The following is a 21947-nucleotide window of genomic DNA, read 5'->3' as shown; positions in this document are numbered from 1 at the left end:
TACAAAATTATTATCAAGGTTCATGACTGAACTCCATCTACACATTAGAAAAGAGACAAAACCTGCATTAGGCAGTGAATACTTACTACCAGACATCAGGTAGAGCCCATTGGGGTCCACTGCTAGACTAGTCACAGCATCCAGGTGGGCCACCATGGAGTGAATCAGTTTGCCTGAAGACAGAAGGAGTTTTTACATAGACTTATAAAAATAAACCTTAATTTGCTTCAATCTGCTAATAATTCCTTTCAAGATGATGTGAGTATTCTACTTGAAAAGTACTATAAATACTGTATACCAGGAGATCGCGAGTTCGATCCCCGGTGATGCTACAGCCATCCGTGGCTGGCAGCCCAAGAGAGCACAACTGGCCTCACTCTCTGGGTGGGTAGGATGCCCCCCAACTTCTTCCCCATCACAGAGCGCGATGCTAGTCAGCACAGACGTCTACTGGCTGACGTAACAGATCTGGCAGTTGACACTTTCCTCCGAGCGCATGTGGCTGTCTAATGACGTAGCAGCAGTTTGAAAAGATGCGGTGGCTTTACAGGTCTCTGGGGAACCCTGTGCTTTCACTCTCCTAGTGCTGGTGGTATTGTGTGACAGGGTCCTAACTAGTAGGTGGAATTGGACATGACTAAAATTGGGGGCATGTACTTTGGGAGTACCGTGACACTTTAGACCTTCCCAGATTAGAATATTGAGCTGGACAGGGTTCATATTCTTTGTACCATCTTCTGATGATCGTGGTGTACAGAGCTTTTGGGAAAGAGCTCCAGACTGGGTTGGTGTTACCTGTGTTGTTGTCGAAGAAGCGAATGTGGCGGTCCTCCTGTGCTGTGATGGTGATGGGCAGTGTCGGGTGACTCAGCACCTTATTAATCTGATGAGGAGCATCTGAGAAAAAAAAAAGGTGGAGTGGGATACCACCAGGTAAATGAAGTCTGTAGTTGAGTGAAAGTAGAAATACATATGCTTGGTAAATAAAATACTATTACTACAAAAGTAGACGTTTCCTATTTGAGTCCATTTGGTATTGTTTTGTTGGTCGATTAATAATTAGGTGACTTTTAGTAAAAAATCAGGATAATAATTTCTTATGTGGGAACAGCCCTAAATTGTACACACATTTTGCCTATTAGTTGCGATGGATATCTTAAATTTTTATGGCTGCTGCTTAAACCATTTTCTGCTACTCCCCTATTCCATCTCAAGCTGTACAGTAAGTAACTTCTTCACAAGGGGGCACTAAAAGAACTCAAATCACTTTTGTATGTCCTTGTTACACTGTATATGTATTTGGACTGCATTTTGTATTTTCTGTTGCCAGAATAAATTCCCCGTATGTGAACTTTACTTAGCTAATAAACAGTTCACTGGTCTTCAGGGTGGTTTTGTGAGGATACATCTGGTGGCTGTAATGTACCTGGTTCCCCTGCAGTCTGGGACTCCAGCTCCAGCACCAGCTGCCGCGTCTCCATGTTAAAGATGCCCATCCTGCCATTGCTGAAGGCGGTGACCATATGAGCTGGCTCACTGCACACTAAGTCCACAGACGAGGGGATACCCAATTCTACCATACACACACACACAAATACACCAGAGTGAGGGACAGCAACCTAGAGAAAGACACACTAGACTACATCTCAGGAACATTTCAGTATTGTGATATACTCTGTCAATAAACAGGCAGGTTAACAGGGTGAAATAATCAAGCTGTTAAGTCACATTACAACACTCATGTAACATGAAGCTTTTGGTGGAAGCTGCCTAGAAGTAGTGTTTAAATAAATGAGGCCTGCCACATGTGTTTTAGAGTACAGGTAAGCTTTAAATGATGATCAAAAAACCACCATCACCACAAGTACCATCACTATGTCCCCTTACAGTTTGGTCAATCATGACACGTTTTTATGTCTAATGAAGCCAGACATGACCTTGTAATGAGAATATATGTCTGGGGTTAAACACTTGGTGCTGGATTCTGGCGAAATCAGCCACAAATAACCCAGCCCCCTCTTAACCCAGCCTCCAAAGTCCTCTAGTCTAGTGCTCTTTCAATATTTAAAGTAACCAATAACATAAGCAAGCTGTTAAAACACTATCATTGGCCTATGGAGCTGTTTTTCCAGAGGTAATGTTTAAATGCATGTAATGTGTTCTAATGTGAGTTTTTTGAGGGGCCTTTTCAAGGATGCTTACTTATGTTACATCCATGAACCAATGACAGGAAGCTTGGACAATGTTGATAAATGCATCATCGCCCCCTTACTTTGAGCTCTGCTTTCACAAGGTGTTGTTTATGAATTTCATTCATACTCAGTTTGTTCTCACTCGGATAATAATAAATTAATTTCAACCCACATTTAGCCCACAATTTTTCAAGGCTGTCCCCAATATGAAACCATGTCTAGTCTTACATACTAACAGCTTTGCACTCAGAGCAAGGGAAAAAAAAATCTTGGCTGAATCTTCACTTTGTTACTACCTTTATTCTCGTTAAAGACAGCGAGAGCAGGCGAAGTGTCTGCAGCATTCCACAGCCGCACCGTCCCATCCGCTGAGCACGACAGCAGCCGATGGTGAGCCGAACTGTACACTAAACCCCACACGGCATCGGTGTGACCACACAGCGCCCCCCTCAGCACAGAGGGCTCTATTACAGAAAGAGGATGATGTAAGTGGATCAAGCTTAGGTATATCATATTCACACAGTCACTGAGTGAATCTTACGAGTCAGCATACCATAAGAGTCGTAGGGGTCAATGTTGGGATTTGGAGTGTTCCAGCTTTGAATGGTTGCATCCACTCCCCCACTGAAGCACTGTTCTCCATTACTGCTCATTACCACACACAGAACTGCACCCCTAAACAGGATAAGAGAGGGTCAACAACAATAAACAACAAATGCTTCATTCCAGTCAAGTGTTTGTGGACAAAGGAAAGGTATTAAAGCATTAATGCCTTATGCTTTATCATTCTGTGACACTTGGGATTTTACCAAGTAACTTTTCAAAGGTCTGTTTAGTGTGATTCTGTGCAGAGTTGAGTAAAGATGACAGTATAATTCATGCAACAAAAACAAAATCAAACTACCGCCAAACACACTGTCACAAGTATACTTAAAAAAAAGAATCTCAGTTAACGTCTTTCTCACTTAGCACTGGTGAAGGCTGTGCTAAGGTCTCAGAACAAAAATGTGGTGATTAGGACCAACCGCAGTCAGAAAAAGGTCTAGACTAGAACATATCGGTACATATCGACTAGAAACAATCATAGTCCGGTTAGGGGAGGGATGGTTTCAGAATAAACAATGCAGTGGTCCAAATCCCCAAATCTTACATAGAGCAGCTTTAGGTGGCCTACTGGCTCAAAGTGATGCTCAAAACGGCTTCTTATCCAAGTCTATGTTCAGTGCTGACTCACCTATGAGCTCTAAATGTGTAAATGGGCTCCACATCAAGAGCAGCACACCTTGGGAGAAAGAAAAAGAGAGCGAGGGAGAGAAAATATTATACAATTGGTCATTTGTACCCAGCATGCCAATTAACTCAGTATATTTCAAGGGGGCGACTGCTGCTTTTGGCTGCTAATAGTTCAGCAATAAATCAAATTTATCCAATTTTCCCCTTATTGCTAATGTGGCCGTTCAGCCCAAGCATGTTTGGTGTTCAAAATTTGCTTGCTACTACTGGTTTTTCTATGCTATTTACCTCTGTCCATTTGTATAGATTACAGTACATTATACAGTGTCGGAAACCAAACAGGCAAGTCTGTGGGATTAATAACACAAATCGTTTTGTGGCAAGTGTTTCATGATTTAGCCTTGCAGTTTGTAAGGTACTAATTGATGGTATATTATCTTTGACCTACTGCTTTAAGATCTAGCTTCAGTGAGAAAGGAGTTCATACTTCTTGGTGGGGGCTGTCTTCTGCAGGTTCCACATCTTCAGCGTGTGATCCTCTGAGGCTGTGACCAGCACCGGCTCTACTGGATGGAAGGCCAGACTGCGGATGGAGTCGAAATGGCTCCTCAGAGTAAACTTTGGATTCCACGTCTTCCTCAGAGCATCTTTGTTATTCGTGATCTGAAAGAAAATATGAATTTGGCTTAGCAAAAGGAAATACAAATGCATGTACACATTTAATAAGATGAAGGAAAGATCCATTTATTGAATGATCTGATGCACTTTACAGTAGATACCAATATGACAGGGTTCTATCTGGTTAATGACTTGGCTTGATTGTGTGTGTATGTGTGCACAGAAAGAGCAAACAACTGCAAAAGCCACCCTGATTAAAGCCCTGCCTGTGTATTGACATTTAGGCAGCCTAGCTTTAGCTATTTAATTCTGTATTTCATCTATACAGGCTGTTACGAATTGTTAGATCAACACTGAACTTGTTAGTTTTAGTTTGATGAATAATAAATCTGAATATCTTTGAGCCTTATAAAGATGACTTATTTGGTATGTACAAATGGAAGTAAATGCAGTTTGTATTAACTGAACATTATGGGCCAAATACATAAACTACACTGATACATTTACAGTGACATTAGTATTCCGGCTACACATTTGCTCATTCATAAATGAGGATAACTGACTTGCTTTGCAGTTTGCGTGACAATTGCAAATTTGCATGTGCCATTAGCATGTCGTAACAGGACGCCGCTTGGCAAAAAATTCCACCTAAACTAATCTAAAGGTAAATGTCATTGGTAAGAGTGTAGAGTGAATGATGTTTATGTTGCAAACTTCTTTAGTCACACATGCAATTCATTAACAAATTATGCTTGTACACCTACTTAGTTGACTTACAGCGTTCATACGGTCATGAAATTCCTGGAAAAGTAACAGAAATTTGGTTTTCCAGGCTTGGAAAAGTCATGGAATTTCCTGGACTTCCCCCATGTGGTTTGTCATCGTCACATTTAACACGCAAAAAGCACTCCAGACTAATGTATCTGCACATGGACTAGCTTCAATAACATGTTGTTAATATGAATCTCGGCTAGCTAAGTTGTAACATTCAGGACATGTGAAAGATGTTTTGACATTCAAACACTGGAGAAGATGAATTAACAAGTCAAATATGAGAGGAAAAAAAAAATCGCAGCTGCTTCTCACACCCAAGACCTGTGGGACCAGTCAAGTTATGATAAAATGCTAAACCCCTCTTTACAAACGTAACCAATTAATGTGTTTGCACATGAGAATATGTGATGAACAAAGAGTCAAACAAAATATATAGGATCTGAAATAATGAACATTAAAGTATTTAGCAAAATGACACATAAATATTAAAATTACACTTAGATACATTAGGTCTTTATTCCTCTTGTAATAACTGCTTATATGTTAAATTAGTGCTGAGCAGTTACTGATAAAATTCAATATCATGGTATTTTCAGACATAAAACAGTGCTGTCAGGTAATACTAAAGTTAATGAACTCATTCACTTTTCCAAATAAGCAGATGAGTTAAATTGAAGTCATCAAGGACTGCATACCATGATTAAAGGGCACAAAATTAAATGGTCCTCATGGAAAAGTCATGGAATTCCACTGGAGTAAGCAATATATTTAAATGTCAGTTTTAGATCTTTTGAAATAATCATTGCATACTAGAGTTGTTGGAGTAGAGAAAGCTTGAGATGGATTTCAGAGCAAATTAATAAAGTATTCAATGCTGAGCATTTCAAACATGTCTCAGCCAATCAGATTAAAAAAACAGATACTGATCGAAGACAGATATTTGGGTGCTTTTTCTTTCACTTTTCTTTCTTTTTTGTCCTGTCTCACCAGTCCCTCGACTGAAGTTCCTGTTATATTATTTACCTTTGTTTTTGTTATTGTTGCTGCTACTTTACCACTGCTCTGCTTTACGATTCTCTTTGCCATACTGTGTCCATTTTGGGACCCAGCATTGGTCATCAAAATGCATTAGCTCATTAATATATCAATACCACAGCAGTAAGGAAAGGCTGGTCTGCTGAACACTTCCACAGTGACTTTATGAATATGACTTCATTAAAGTGCAGCACATTTTTCTGTGGCATGGCACTGCTGCCTCTTGAGATTTATAACCCTGGCACAGTATATGTATTTACAGATTATGTACTGAATCTTGAACTGACTTCATATCCATGACTGATTTGGTTTGACTAAAAAGAAAAAGCATTCAAGATACCAAATAATAAAGCTGTATGGAGTTCTATGGATCTTAAAAGAATTTTGTTGTAGTAGGTAAGCTGTAGCACTTACGTCATAGGCCAGGCTCTCGGCTTCATTGGCCACAGTGAGACCAGCCAGCTCCCCCAAACCCAGCTCATTCTCCAAAGCTTCATCTGCTCCCATTATAAATGACTTGCCAGAGGAGGGAGGGAACGTAAGGGCTTCCACTGGAACATATACACAGACAACTGATCAGGAATATACAAATAATGAAGAAGCGCCTATGTATGCCTGAGTTACCCCTTGAAATAACAACAGAACCCGACAATTCAGGTTGGGTTTGCTCAGGTTGGGACATCATTTCTCAAATATCTCGAGTGAGGTTGAAATTTCATGTTTTCAAGACCCTCCTCCACTATAGGTTTTCCTCTCTACTTTAATCTTCCTATGGTTATGATGTCTACAAACAGGAGAATAATACCTTCATCAGCGCGGCCCAGATCATGCTCATTAAGCCGGGGGAGGCTGGGTCTGGCAGGGGGTGCCACCGGGGGCTGCATGGAGGGAAGATCCTCAGCATCTCTCAGATTAGCCAACATGTCCTGCAGCTTAGACCTGTTTGGCCCTGCAGAGAGAGAGAGAGAGAGAGAGAGAGAGAGAGAGACAGAGAGAGAGAGAGAGAGACAGAGAGACAGAGAGAGAAAGACAGAGAGAGACAGAGACAGAGACAGAGAGAGAGAGAGAGAGAGAGAGAGAGAGAGAGAGACAGAGAGAGAGGGACAATAAGATAGTGAGAGACAGAAAGAGGTGGGAGGAGAGGACATTTTGTAACTTTGTTATCCTCAATGTAAATACAGTCTACTGAATTCATTCTTTCTGCTTTTTTATGAAGAGTGAGATGGAGGCACTGCAAACAAGACAGAAATATTTATAGAAATCATAACAGGAGGAGTGAGAGTGTGAAGAGTGAGAGACCTTCTATAAGAGGTGAGGTCTGCAGCATTTTCTTTGCTTGAGGGTCAGAGTTCTAGTTATTATATGGCCACAGGGTGAAGCCAACACAAGACCACAACCTCTACAAAAGCTCCAACTCCTCTTACAAAGAGGAAAATTACAGTAAGGCTGGCTTTACACAGTGATACTTGCATGAAACTTCAGTTGGTTGAAACCTACATGAAACTACACTGCAATTGAGTTGCATAATGTAATTCATTTGGTAACATAAAGCATCTTTTTTATAAACTGATGGAAAACAAAATTAAACAGAAGATGGTTTATTTGACAACTGAAGATCCTGATTCACTTAAGGTGAAAGTTTCACTGTGTAGAACCAGCCTAGGACAACGAGAACATGATTAAAAGAAATAGAAGCATTAAGCATAGTCATGAAGTAAAAGTAAACCAAGGCAAAGAGAGAAATTAAGGTCAAAGAAGAAGAACCAAAGGAAAGATGATGCTGTCGTACATCTGTGCAGCAGAGGATCCTATAGATAGAAAAAAAAAGTAAAAAATGATAGGGACAAAATGAAAGGAAAGAAAAAACAAAGGACGGGTAAAGAGGGAGCAGGTGCGAGGCTTGCTTATTCCGAGCATGGCTGATTTAACGGAGAGCTGAACAGAGATGAACGAGAACAAACGCACGAGAGTGGAAAGGAGAGGGGGAGGCAGAGATGACAGCACAGCGGAGAATACAGATGGATAAAGGAAATGGCCTTTACAAAGAAATCCCATTAGCATGGTGCTGTCTCTCACACAAACATACACACACAGAGGGGGCTAGGAGCAAAATGAAGGTGTCACCAACACAAAGATACAGGAAGGGAAGAAGAGAGCTGAATGGAGCAGTGGCTGCTTTTTTTTTTTTTTTTAATTGAAGACTTTTTCAGAACGATGCCTTTTCAGAGAGAAAGAAGCGAAAGCCTGGCCCAACTTACTCTTCACCCCCTTTTTGCCCTTGCGTTCCTTCCTGTACTGCTCCTTGAGTTTAGAGATGAGGCCCTGGTCCACGTCCCAGGCCTCGGACATGGGGCTCTGCTCCTCCTTGTCTACACGGGGGGAGGAGGAAGACACCGTTCAGTCCCAGAGCATAAACGCCTGCTTAAGGCCACAATTCCCAGAGCCTTCATTTCAGTAGTTCAAAGCAATGCTTGTGCCAAAATTCAGATCTACACAGTTTCCTCCCTTACTGCCAATGCTGTTGATCAGTTAAGACATGTTTGGTGACATTTGCCTCAAACCATGTAGAGTATCAAGTCTCAAATTCTTATGGTTTCTTATGGTTTCTGACGCAGTATTGCATACTGTTGCAACAATATGATACCGTATATAATGTATATGCAATGTATATACATCAAAACTAGTATAAAACACTTCACTTAAATACAGTATCGGTATTGTCAATAGAGAACACCAAGACCATGAAGCAGAGCTTATCTGAAGCAAGCAACATGTGGGCAGTGCTGGATTGGTTTACGTTTGAGACAACTAGTAATAAAAAAAAATGCTAATTGAAAAAAATCCATAAAGCAAGGTGGTCTCGGGGCCTGATACTCGCATCAAGCTGAGAATCCGTGACTAAACAGCTGCTACTGATAGTGTGAATGATGGCACTGTTAACTCCAGCAGAGTCTGACGCTTAGGCTACGTTCACACAGCAGGTAAAATCTTATTTTTTCACCAAATCTGGTTTTTGGTTGGGCTGTTCACATTATCTTTTTAATGTGACCTGTTTGAGACATTAGTCTGAAAAGATCACACTCCAAAACCAACCCGCATGCGCAAAAGAACAATGCTTCACGTTGCTTTAAGTGGCTCATCCAGACTGCCAACCGACGCCAGTTGCTCCCGGAAGGTTCAGTTTCACCTTTGCCAGTGTCACAGGAGCGATCACGAAGTTCCAATGGTTGTCAGCTTGGCTCATCACCCAGAATGTGTTGGAGCTCACCGTAAAAACGGCTTCGTCACTTCTTTGGTTCGTGTCCTCAGATTCTTTAAACTTTGCTTTCAGACTTTTAACTGTTACTTGACGCTGCAGCCTCGTTCTCCTCCGGCCGCATTTGGCCATTTCTTTCAATATCTCTTTGAACACGGAGTGGTTGCGTTAAGTGCCGTCTAATGTTTTGGTTCAGAAACATCAGCATAAATGTTTATGAAATCTCAGCAGCAAGAAATTATGACGAATGTCAAGCTGGATTGACGTAAAAGTCGCATGAATTCTGATCTGGATGTTTAGGCTGAGTCAAGTTGCCGCATATCGGATATGGATCGGATTTCAGTACCAAATACGAAAGCGTCTCAAATCGGAATTAAAAATGTCAGATTTCATTTTTTGCTGTTCACACTGCCACACAATGTATGTGATGCATGTACAAGACAAATGACTATGGAAATTTAGACGTGAACCTTTGGCACTGTTTTTGCTGAGCCAGAGTAACCACTAATGCGTACACACAACAGGTTTATGATTATATATAATGTTCACTTCTATTTTTACTATTTTGAACAAGTGGAAATATTTTACATTTACATATTGTTTAATATGGTTCTGAGTAAAAGTGAAGGGGCATTCTTGAATAATCAGCACACTGCTATTGCTGCTGACGGCGGCATAATTTTCCATGGCTGCTGCAAATCAGATGGAATGTCATAATGTAATGCAGCATTAGTTTGCATGGTGCTATCAAATTAGGTTATAGGCATTCATTACTAGTTGGCCACATTAGCTTCATAGCTCCAAAAAGCAAACTTCCAAAAACTAAACATGTCTTGGCTGATCGACTTCATGTGGGGTAAAGGTTAAAAAGGTGTAATCTGATCTTTCACTGAACCACCGCTTTAGATTTTATATGGGCAGGGAACAGTAACTGCACTCCTCATCCTGCAGTGCTTTAAAGTAGAAAAACACTAAAACCGATGAACTTACATACCCAAGATGCTTTCAGTTTTTCATATACGCTGTGAAATAAGACAGTGGTTTCCAGTCCTGGTCTTCAAGAACATCTGCCATGTACATTTTGGAAATTTTCCTGCTATAATCAACCTGACACAACTAATCAGCTAATTAACAAACCGAGTTGCAGTAGCTATATTAGAGTACGGAAAATCTGCAGGATGTGGGTACTGCTGGACCAAGACTGAGACCTCATGAGCAGATTTTTACTGATAACGCACTGTAAACCCCACATATCGTGGCAGTTACTGGACTTGACCATATTTAAAAATAAAGGCCAGCTGTTGTAATTCAGCTACAATCTCTTCAGATATTGCTCCTTCTTTCTTTAAGGATTTGCACCAATTACTGATCCTGAGGACACATGAGGAACTCAGAGGATTTCTGGGAGAAAAATCACTTCAAAAACACGAATGGAAAGACTGAGGGACAGATCAGTGGGCTGCTACAGTACGATACAAACTGCACACTCTAAATACAGAGTGTGCGGGGACACAACTCTCATAGGGGGGAGAGACAGAGGAGACAATTTAACACAGCCTGACAAGACAGTGCACTCCAGACATCCAATACACGTTCACATTAGATGCCTTGCAGCCATCCTGAAAATAAAGACTGCACTCAATACTTCTAGGTTAAGAAGTTCATGCATTACATAAAGGAAAGTGTATTGTGTGCTAAAGTGCATGGTGCTGGGAGAAACAGTGCAAACATAGGGCACAAAATAAAAATTAGATTTTTTTTTTGAAATAGGAACCTGTATATCCACTGCACTGTCCTTTGAGAAGTCCCAAACTAAGCTTCTTAATAATCTCTTTTTAATCCTTTAAAACCTGGGCTTTTCTAGTTAGATACTTATGTGGTAGTTGAATACAGACAACAAAACATATACCAAGCTTTTTCTTTGTATTTCTGAAAATAGCCCTAGCTTTCTAAAATAATAATACTTATATCATAAGTACAGGGTAAACACAAGCTTTATAAGATTTATGCATTTTGCTGTTGTCAGAATAAAACTCTCCATTTTTAATGTTTTTAAATTTTTTACATAATTTGAAAAAACCTGTTTTCCCTTATCTTGTTTGTAAATTTCTTGATGAAAGGACCAAAAGAAACGGCCCAAGTTTGGTTCCATTGACTTACATTAAAAGTAAAGTATGTTTTTTCCTTCTCCTGTAAAGTTATCAGTTTGGAGATACAAGGTTTTGTTCCAACAACAGCAATATGTCATTCTACCCTTGCGGTGGCAAATGATGTCTGACAACTTTAAAGCCATTAAAATGAACTCAAAATAATAAACAGGAAATTGATGTGCCTGTTCTGTTCCTACATTAGCCAACAAAACTATGGAAATTCTTTTTTTGGATTTTTTATTTTAGCGATCACGTTGTGCATGAAAAACAGCAGGTGATTTCACCGATGCAGAAGTATTATTTTTATGTGAAACAACAATTTTGATTCCTGTTTTTCAGTTTAAAGTTATTTTAAATACAAAAATATCGTTTCACTTTAACAATAAATCTTTTCCTAAGAAAGAAAGACTCCATAGTTAGTGGAATCTCTGGCTAAATTACTGATAGCTTCAGAAGTCACAAAAAGACTGTCCGTGGTGTTGCTCATGCAAATTGAAATAATGTTAATGCAGCATTTGTGATTTTCTACATACAACTTGACTTCAAATGTAGCAGTGAACTCTATTCTAGAGAAAATATTTTTTTTAGAATTTTGTCAGGAGTGATACAGCTTTCAATATAACAGACTACATATTACACTTGAATTACATAACATTCATACTCTGCTTGCCACTGCACTGGTAGAATGACCCACATCATGATGCATCAATGCATTTTTACACCTCTACTGTGTACAGTTGTTTGCAAAAGTTTTTATTGTTTTGTTGATTTTCTAAGTGAAAATAAGTTAAGATACACACTTAAATAATGCATTTTTTGCAAATTTTAGTGCATAATTTCTATTTATTTGTCTAACACATTGGGGGAAAAAACTTTTGCACAGGCCACATTTTATCCCTCCCAATGTATAAAATTCAGCAAATAAACAGTAATTATGCATTAAACTGTGCAGTAATGTGCACTCTGTGGCATGTTCACTAAGAAAATCAACAAAACATATGACTGGGGCGCTCAAACTTTTGCATACAGCCGTAGTCATGAGAATGAAGAACTGAAGTGTGGGTCCACATACTTTTGGTTTAATTAGTAATTTTTATATATTTAAAAAATGCACCGCGTACATAGACAAGATGCACAGAGAACAAGAATAAACTACATTACCCACAATTCTCCACACATACATTTCTGGTCCCATTTCAGTTGGTGCTTAGCACAGGTGCCCCAGTCTTACCCCAGTCAGCCGTATCTCCTGTGCCAGGAGACTCTGATGACCCTTCCATGTCCTCACTGCTGGCCAGGAAGTCAAAGCCCTTCAGAGCCTCCTCAGTATCCGGGTCATCACTCAGGTCAGCTGAAGAGGAGGAGGGAGATGCGGACACCTTTTTCCTCACCATTTGCTGGATAGTGAGAGAAAGAGGAGAGGGTTGGGGTAGTTTGGTGGAACATGTTGAGGCACTGTCAAATCAAATCAAGTACTAATGAGTGTGTGGGAGTGTATTCAGCATAACGCACTGTGGCCAGGTCTATGATGGTCTTGTCCCTCCCTTCACTGTCTTCTTCATCATCCTCATCACTGAACTCCGCTGCTGCGCTCTCGATGAACTTAAATGCCTCCAGAACCGTTGCAGAGTCAGACATTTCTGGTTTCCTGAGAAGAGGAAGCGACAAACTATGAAACATCTATTAAAAAAAAAAAACTGATAAAATAAACAAAAAAATGATCCTTAATTATCAAGTATCTTACAGTAAATATAGTGATACAGGAACAGTGGTCTGTCTCAACTTAGGGTTCCTAACTAAGTTTCAACTTTACAAAACCTAACAAATGGAACTGCGGTTAACTTGTTTTCTCTGTTAGGTTTAGATACTCAAGCTAGGATGAAAAGCTAATCGCATGAAACAAAGAGGTCAAAATAATTCTACATAAATATGCAGAAAGGAAAGCATTTACAATGGTAAAAAGCAATATGGACTGCCACTTAGTGCTTACTGAAATACTAACTGCTTTAAATTCTTAATATCTACGTAGACTCATTCGCTTCATCTGCTAAAAAACAATCATCTATAAGTGACTGACGCCAGGGATCCTCCTCTGCCAATGCTTGATTGGAGCTGTTGATAGTCTGAAATGCTAAACTCAACCTGCCCTGGAGGAGATCAGACATGCAGCATAAGCTGCCATGGTGAAAAGTGATGCACTGTCATCAGACAGAAAATCCAGGTTTAGATCGAACTTAAAGATAGCTGGCTAAGCAAGAAATCCTGCTTCGTGAGACAGGACCTAGTTCAGTGTGACAATATTTATTTTTAAATTATGTGAGCAAATATTCCGTTCCTACACAGCTGAATAATTTATGGTTGCTGGATAATAAGCTTGCAGTTTCAAAGAGAAGGTTTAGTAATTTTACACAATTTTCTCTTTAGCCCAAATGTCTAATCCAAGACATATTTGATGTTCAAAGTTTGCTTCTTTAGTTGTGGACTGAAGCTACGAGGCTAACGCATCTAACAAGCGATGGAAGCTTACAGTGTGCAAACTGCACACCTAAATCATCAAACTCATCTCAAACTACACTGAATTTTTCAGTAATCGCAACGAGACTTGCTTATGTGAGACTGTATAAACTGTTCTCAATGAAAATGGACAAAATATACACAAAATTCACACTTCAAGATGCTTACTTCTGCTGTTTTAAGCTATGTGATGTACTTTTGTCTATTTTTTTTGATAACAGTATGCCTTACAGTGTCCAAATGCACACAAGCAAATCTATTTGAGATTAACAAACAACTTGACAAGCAAACCCAAGACATCAAACATGTCCCCAAAGGGACATCTTTCCTGTGCTGGAGTTGTGTTTTCAGAAATAGTATTTTGAGGTAAGTTCATTTAACAGATAATGAGGCTAAACTACACATTGTTTTTTTATGAGTGAAAAAGACATAAAAAGGATTGATAAACTACTAATAAAAAGTAAATAAAGTAAATGCAGTGAGAAAAACAGCAAAATGCAGTTTGCATAAGCTTCTTGTTAGCTACACTGGCCTTGTAGCTGTGGCACAAATCTCAAGAAGCAAATATCAGACACCAAACATGTCTTGCCAGACTGGACATTTGACTGACCTTGACTGATCAAATACACATCAGATATAGAAGGGAGAAATTGTGTTAATTTATTCTTGGCTGATAAATTCTTTTGAAAGGTTAAGATTTAAAAAGCAAAAACTGATCGTGTATCGAAGCTCTCAGAGGTTTTGAGAAATACTGGTCTAATGAGTGTCAGGAAAATAAAATAGCAAAATCAACATTGCTGATTCTCTCTATGAATGGATCTATGTCTCTCCCTAACTCACCCCATCATGGTGGTGGTGCTATCCTTCAGCGATGAGGGCTCTGTGCCGTTCACCATGGGCTCTGGCCTCCGCTCCCCGGGTCGCTCTCCGCTGTCCCCGGCCAACCCCAGCAAAGCCTTCACCCGCTGTGACTTCACATCCAGAATCGTGTCCGTGTAGCCCACCTCCTGGAGGTACCTGGAGAAGGAGAGAGAGTTCACCCAAGGGACAACTTTCATGAGCTATAGTTGAGGTGAACTGCTGCCCTTTAACATACAATGAGGCTAAACATCTTGTTTTCTATGTGTGAAAAAGACACATAAAGAAGACAGCTAGCCTACTGCACAGCAGGTGAGAAAAAGTCCAGAGGAAAAAAGCGAGCTCTCAAGGTCGAAATCATGAAGGCCAGACACCAAACTTCATTACAAAAACCGCATGCAGCAATAATCTCTATAACATTGATATACAGCACTACAAAAAAAAAATCCACTCAGTAACTCATGTTAAGCCCTTGCAAAAAAAAAACAATTCAACTGCATCAATCATTACAAGCGTTTCCATAAATGAGAACCACTCATAACGTACCTTGTGCTGGCTTCTCACAAAACCCCCCAAAAAAACTAGTCAGCTATCCTCTGTGAAACTTCCCTCTAGTTCTGAGTTGCGGCTCTATAAGCTGAAGAATTCGATCAGAATCTTTAGGAGCCAGCTTTAAGAAAGAAAACGGGCTACAGAGGGGGAGGGAAAAAAAAACAGGAGAAAGAAAAGCGTTCCGTCTCTTGCTGTACCAGTCTCTCCAGGCACAGGAAGGCTGAATGCCCCAACACAATTCTCCATTCATTCTCCTTCACTGTCTCTGACACTGTGTTCTTCTCTCTCTCTCTTTCTCTCTCTCTCTCTCTCTCTGTACAGCTGTAATGGCAGTGGCCTTCATGAACCCATTTAACAGTAGGCAGGTTTCCCTTTGACAGATTTTCTCCTTAAAACGTTTTAATGCTTTGAAACCTCTGACAAAATATGCCAAGAAAACATTAAATCATTAATATTTTAATTTTTTTTTTAATATTAAACTATTTTCCATTTGAATTAGTAAATAAACAGTCAGTACTATAAATGCTGTGAAAAATAATACACATGGTTTTGAATCAAGATTAACTTAAAACGGGTTTAATGTCATACATATTCAGAACACAGGCCATTCAAAAATACAATGAAATTCTTATACTACAGAAGCATGCTCCTACAGATAAAAAGGACAGATAGAAATAATGCAATTGTTCATAAGTTTAGTGTCATATGACGGGCTTTTCATCATATAGCTCTCCCACAACAAACCAACCAAACAAACCACAGCAGGATGGCGACAGAGCAGCACAGCCAGGCTGAGGAGAAGACAATCTTTCTTAGTTTAATTCTAGAAAACATTCTGACAACCGTATTTGACAGGAAACATCAGAGAATTGCAACCGCCTTTCAGGATTAGCAGAAAAAGAGATGCATAAAAAGCAAAACAAGATATGAAACATGAGACAAAACTGCCCAATATTCACCAAAAAATTGCCCAAAAAGTGCCCAATATTCACCAAAATAAACATGATAAGAAAATGCAACCAACTTTTAAAACTGTACTTTGGAAGTGTAGAAAAACATATCTGCAGAGTTCTTTGAAAACAAGCCTCTTGAAAAGGAGGAAAACTGTAATAAAGACAATGTGTGGCCACACTTAACAGTGAAAAAAAAAGCATCTTTTTTTTCCCATGATGCTGGAAAAGTAATAATTTCCCTCTAATGGCCGTTTTGACTGGGTATTAAATAAATGAAGGGTGGTCCCCTATATTTGCACAGCACTGTGTGGTCCCTATCTTTTTTTTTTTTTTGGCTTCTTTGCTGCACACGCCCACCACACAGTGAGTGTAGAGATAAGGGAGTAGAGGCTGCTGTTAGGCCTCAGTGTGCTCCTCATTCACTGCAGGGCACAGATACACACACACTCACACACGCACACTGCACCTGTTGGAGTTAGACTAGCCCCAATGCTAACTGCTTCCCTGCACCCAAGCAAAGGACATGAAATAAATGGGTGCTCTAATGAAGCCAGCAGGCTGGAACAGCTGGATTAATGTTTAGCGTGTTCTCATTTGTCACTGGTGCGTGACGGATAGCGGTGAAGGGCATTCTCATACTGTCTTTGTGTAAACTCATGGACACGTAAGTGCATTCAGTCAATCTGGCTGATTCCCACAGCAGCTTTGTGTCAATTAATCGCTCTGTGTCCAACTAAAAGTTTTACTGCAAACTTTCGAACAACAGTTTGGCCAAAAATCTAATTTTACACAATCCCCTTAAATCCCTGCTTATGCAAAATGTGGTTGATCAACCAAAAAAACCAAAAAAAACAAAACAAAAACAAAAAAACAGCTATTCACAAAATTTATGTATGCTATGTTTATACTTCTTAAAAATTGCTCTGCATAAAGTTTTCACGGATAACTAATTAGTTCACTTAGGCTAACCTAGCCAAAGTGCACCATATGGCCAAAAGCACAAGGACACTTGATCATCACAAAGTTGGAAGCATATAATTGCCTAAAACTACTTTCTATGTTGTGGCACTAACATTACTCTTCCCTGTAACTACGCAGCCTGGCCTAAACCCCGAAAAACAGCCACAGACAATTATCCCTCCTCCACCAAACTTTACTGTTAGCACTATGCATTCCAGTAGATAGCGTTCTCCTGGCATCCACCAAAACTAGATTCGTCCACTGCACCACCAGACAGTGAAGCGTGATTCATCACTCCAGAGAACACGTTTCCAAAGCTCTAAAGTCCAGTGACGGTGTGCTTTACACCTCTCAGTTGACACTTGGTTTTACTCATAGGAATCTTAGGCTTGTGTGCAGTTGCATGGCCTGCTCTGTGAGTTTGCATGGTCTACCACTTCATGGCTAAGCTGTTGTTGCTCCTAGACACTTCTATTTCACAATACTAGCATGTAAAATTGACCGGGGCAGATCTAGCTGGGCAGAAAGACTTGTGGCATAGGTGGCATCCTTTGACAGTGCCATGCTTAAAGTTGCTGAGCTCTTCAGAAGAACCCATTCTTCTGCCAATGTTTGTCTATGGAGACTACCTGGCTGTTACCTGTTAGCAATGGGTGTGGTGGAAACACCCAAACTCAATAAGTAAGAGGTTCACATATTTTTGGCCATATAGTGTAGGTGTACACAGTGGTGAGCTGAAGTCAGTAATGGCATGCTTTTTTTAAAAAAAAATAAATAAAAAAAATAAAAAAAAAGTACTACACATCTTCCTCAACTTGCATGGAGTTGTCTATAAAAGTGGGCAAAACTAACTTGGCCAACTATAAACAGCAGCAGCCGCTTTAGGTCTTAACTCAATAGTCTTGGATGTGTTATACATAACAGGACGTCACACAGTGTCAGAAACCACACATGCAAGATGAGATTGCTAAACAACTTGATGCAATAACGTGTGATGATTTAGGCACAACATTTAGACGATGCCAACGAATGGTTATTAACATTCATTGCTTGTTAGCTACGTTAGCCTCATAGTTCCAGTGCAAAACTAAATAAGCAAATGCTGCACACAAAACACATCTACATCTGGGGTAAGGAGTGCATTGAGTAAATGGCCAAACCATCACATTTCATACCAGCACCATTTGGACCTGTTTGAGGCACTTAAAACGAAGCTCTCATGAACAGATGATTCTGATGAACAGCTCTGACTATTGTGAGCTCTGCTTCAGTGCTTAAAAATATACTAGGCCTAATATGGTTATATGCACTAAAGTGATGTTTGAGTACTAATGCTGTGTACTATTTACTCTGCGTGTTTTTCTTTCTCCTTTATCATAAGTCAAATGAATCCTTTATCCAGAGGGCATCCAGCAGAGCTGGAGCTTGTGACAACCAGCTGGACAGGTGTCGTCAAGGCATCATATGAGAAACATGATGAGCTGGGTCGCAATACTCATGCGACGCACATTCAGCATGTGTGACTGCATTAAATGGTATAGCCAAAAATCTAATTTACACCATTTGTCTAGTGTGAATTGGATGCAACAGCCTAGGCGCGCAGGTTATTAGCCATGTGCACCGAAAGTGCAAAATGCACTTCATGCATATGCATTTACGGGAAGACGGCACCAAAAAAAGTGGGTGGAGATATTACATGTGCAGCTGACTACATATTTAGCTCAATTTACAAAAGTTTGAGCAACTCATAATGGAGGTAGAGGAACTTTCTCCACCTTTTGAAACAAAAAGGTGTCTCAACAGCATGTTGTTTGATGACTTTCTTTAACAATGGCAGCAGACACAGCAGCTAGATTGAGACACAAGTCTCGAACACACGCTGAAAGAATAAAAACTGACAGAATAACTATAAATACCTTTTACACATACGCAAAAGAAACCATGATGTGGCCACAACATACACACTCCGTCTGTGTTATTGTTTCACAAACTCTGTTTTCTTAGATCTAGAATTAAACTGAGTAGAATTACACCACTACAGAATGTTTTGGTGGGGAAGAACACGACTACCTCTGTCAATTAACTTTTATATTCTTTTTTGTCTAAAGCTTCAACACACAAGCACACAGTAAGTAGGCCCTACCAGCCATAGTAAATCAAAAGTTCATTTCAGATGCCTTGTGGATCGGTATCGGCACAGATACAGCCCCAAAATATGATTGAATATGAAATACTGGCCCAGTGTGATTCATTAAAAAATTTCTAGCTTACAAAAATTTCTTTAAATATATACATCAAGTTTTGGTATAAACTCTTTAGTTATATAGACCATTCTATTCTATCTATAGTTCAAACTGCTATTCTACAGTAAAACTATTTAAAAAAAAACAAGTATTCAGACCTTTGACATTTACAAGGATTATATTATGATCTGTTCAACCCAAGGCATTAAGGCAGTAATATGCTAAATATACACAAAATCATCATAATATAAGGTAGTTCCTGTTGTAAAATTGTAAAATGTAAAATTGTAAAATGTAAAATTATGCTTGTGTATTTTTCTCAATTATTTTTTTTTTTTTAAGATCTTTTTGATTTCTTTTAAAGTTGAAAGATTTTGGCTTATTGTTAGTTTAATTTTTAAATAAGTAAACTTTTATTTTAAAAAATGTTGTCATATGTTTTCACATCACTACTGAAACACAGAGTTTTAGTCCATAGGTGGAGCCTTATTTTAGCCACAGCCCTGCATTTTAGAGCAGGAATAAGACTGCATCCCTGTCCCTTTTGGCCACATAGTGAACACTGTTTTGAAGTAAAAGTGTCCTTCCCAGTCTGAAAATCAGAATTGTCATATTTTCTGCAATTAAGTAAACATTTTTTGTGTTGAAATGAAAAATACTATGATTTTTTGTTTGTACAACTACTCAAAGCTGTGTTTGCTGGTCATGTACTGGCTCGTGATTCTGAGTTCTACTCAAACTTGGCTACAATTGTCACTACCGAAACATTTGGTAAAGTTTCTGTAGTGACATAAACATAATAAAGGCAGGAAGTCATTCAAGGCAAAAGTCTGTAGTCTGTTAAAGCATTTCCACTTAGCCTGACAGATTACCTGAGGAATATATTCAAAGAGTCTGATTATATCATAGGGCCTTTACAGAGGGGCTTATTTTAGCAACACTTGTTCAAGTCTGTGTTGTGTGAGAGAGAAAGAGTTCACACACCCCGGCAGTGCTGAAGAGCACTTCTTAGTGGTAGGAACAATCAACATTACATAATGCGCAAGTTCCTCTAACTGCCTACCCGGGGGCAGGGGCGGTCACCAAGGCCCTGCCTACATCTGAGCACGTAGCAGAGCGTGTGGAGGTGTGGGAGTGTGCTCTCTGCTCTGCACGTCTCTATGTGGGAGTGTACTACACTATGTGCTTGTGCTTGCGTATGGGTGTGTGAACATGCATAAGCTCGCTTGAATATAAATGACTGGAGTTTGATGTCTGAGGCTGTGACTGAAATGGATCCCTATCGTTTTAGGCCACTATTAAGTATGTCTTTTTTCTGTTAGAGTTTGAGGGAACACAATGCACTCGTAATTTGTAGTGAACACTGTAGATCACTACATTAGCTGAATGGGGACTAATGTGCTTTAAGAGTTTCTTGGTACTAGTGATGCACCAATTCAATACACTGGACCGATTTTGGCACCGTTACTGACCCTATTAAGTGGATCGGGTATTGGCCAAACATGACCAATCCACTATCAGTACTGTTTCTTAGACACAATCACTCTAAAATGGAAGAGTGACATTTCAAAACACAATAAACATCTAATTCTCACTGTGTTGTTCTAAAATGGAACCGAATGCTGTACATACAGGCAATAACTACGAATGATCACAGGCAGATATATAGCTGTGTCCCAATTCAGAGGCTGCATCCTTCGGAGGCTGCATTTGAAGGCTGAGTGCGTCACAGCGTCGCGACTGGGCTGTCCCACTTTGAAGGCTCTTATATGCAGCTGAGAAATGTGTCCTTCTTCTCCATGACAAAGAAGGATCCAACGGGTGGATCTTTCGCCAGCCAACATAGAGAGAAGCATCTCCAGCTCAAATAAATGAACAAATAAAAAAACTAAATCCACGTTTCTGGCTCCGTCTGTAAACAACTTTAAAATAACTTGACAGGAGCGGCGTTTCGTGATGCAATGGTAAGGGTGGGAACAGCGGTGCTGTGACGCAAACAGGAAATCCGCCGTAGAGCAAAACGTCTCATTATGGTTCAGCCTTTGTGGGTCTACGCAGCCTTTGAAGGATGCGCCTTTGTAGACCACGACCTTCAAAGAATGCAGCCCCTGAATTGGGACACAGCTAACGTTTCTTTGCAAATGTGAAATGTGTCATGCGTTTCTCTATAAAAGTGCCACAGTGTGTCAAAATAAAAGCACCTTTTAAGAGAGCATGACATAATAAAAGCCCTGTGCAGGAGGGCTTTTCAGACATGTATGTGTTTATCAATTTAATGGAGACTAAAAAATGTAAATTGTTACATTTTTTAGTGATTTTGAGATAATAAGGTGGGACAAGGTGAGAAGAATATAGCTAAATATGAAATAATTGTCCAGTGTATCCGATTTTAAAAATCTCTAATTACAAATAGATTAAAAACATATTTTGGAACTAACTTTTTTTAACTGTAACAGCACATTTTCTGCAGTATACAGATTTGAAACAATATCAGTTTGGCACCATATTGGCTGATGTCCGAACTTCAGGTATTGGTTTCAGTATCTGAAAAGAAAAAGTTGAAACAGCGCTTCCCTACTTGTTACTAAGCAATGGACCAAGGAACGCAA

At 39.7% G+C, this 21947-nt stretch overlaps 1 protein-coding gene across 2 annotated transcripts in view; it reads right to left on the bottom strand.

The window, feature by feature from the left end:
- The window catches only part of strn (striatin, calmodulin binding protein), a 70902-nt gene that overhangs the window by 4393 nt on the left and 44562 nt on the right, over positions 1–21947 (bottom strand). Inside the window, exons 5-17 of one of the 2 annotated variants that reach the window (XM_036585915.1) lie at positions 14613–14789; positions 12771–12906; positions 12490–12655; positions 8111–8221; positions 6658–6801; positions 6267–6403; positions 3913–4088; positions 3427–3474; positions 2746–2867; positions 2489–2656; positions 1427–1573; positions 796–897; positions 87–173 (exon numbers count right to left, since the gene is read on the bottom strand). In XM_036585915.1, the coding sequence (XP_036441808.1) occupies positions 87–173; positions 796–897; positions 1427–1573; positions 2489–2656; positions 2746–2867; positions 3427–3474; positions 3913–4088; positions 6267–6403; positions 6658–6801; positions 8111–8221; positions 12490–12655; positions 12771–12906; positions 14613–14789 (1721 nt within the window). The remainder of the gene's footprint in view (positions 1–86; positions 174–795; positions 898–1426; positions 1574–2488; positions 2657–2745; positions 2868–3426; positions 3475–3912; positions 4089–6266; positions 6404–6657; positions 6802–8110; positions 8222–12489; positions 12656–12770; positions 12907–14612; positions 14790–21947) is intronic. The other variant, XM_036585916.1, reaches the window with a different exon arrangement.

Source organism: Colossoma macropomum, unplaced genomic scaffold, assembly GCF_904425465.1.
Source record: "Colossoma macropomum unplaced genomic scaffold, Colossoma_macropomum, whole genome shotgun sequence".
NCBI lineage: Eukaryota > Metazoa > Chordata > Actinopteri > Characiformes > Serrasalmidae > Colossoma > Colossoma macropomum.
The sequence above is the reverse complement of the archived record's forward strand: the minus strand, read 5'-3'. Positions and strand labels throughout refer to the sequence as shown.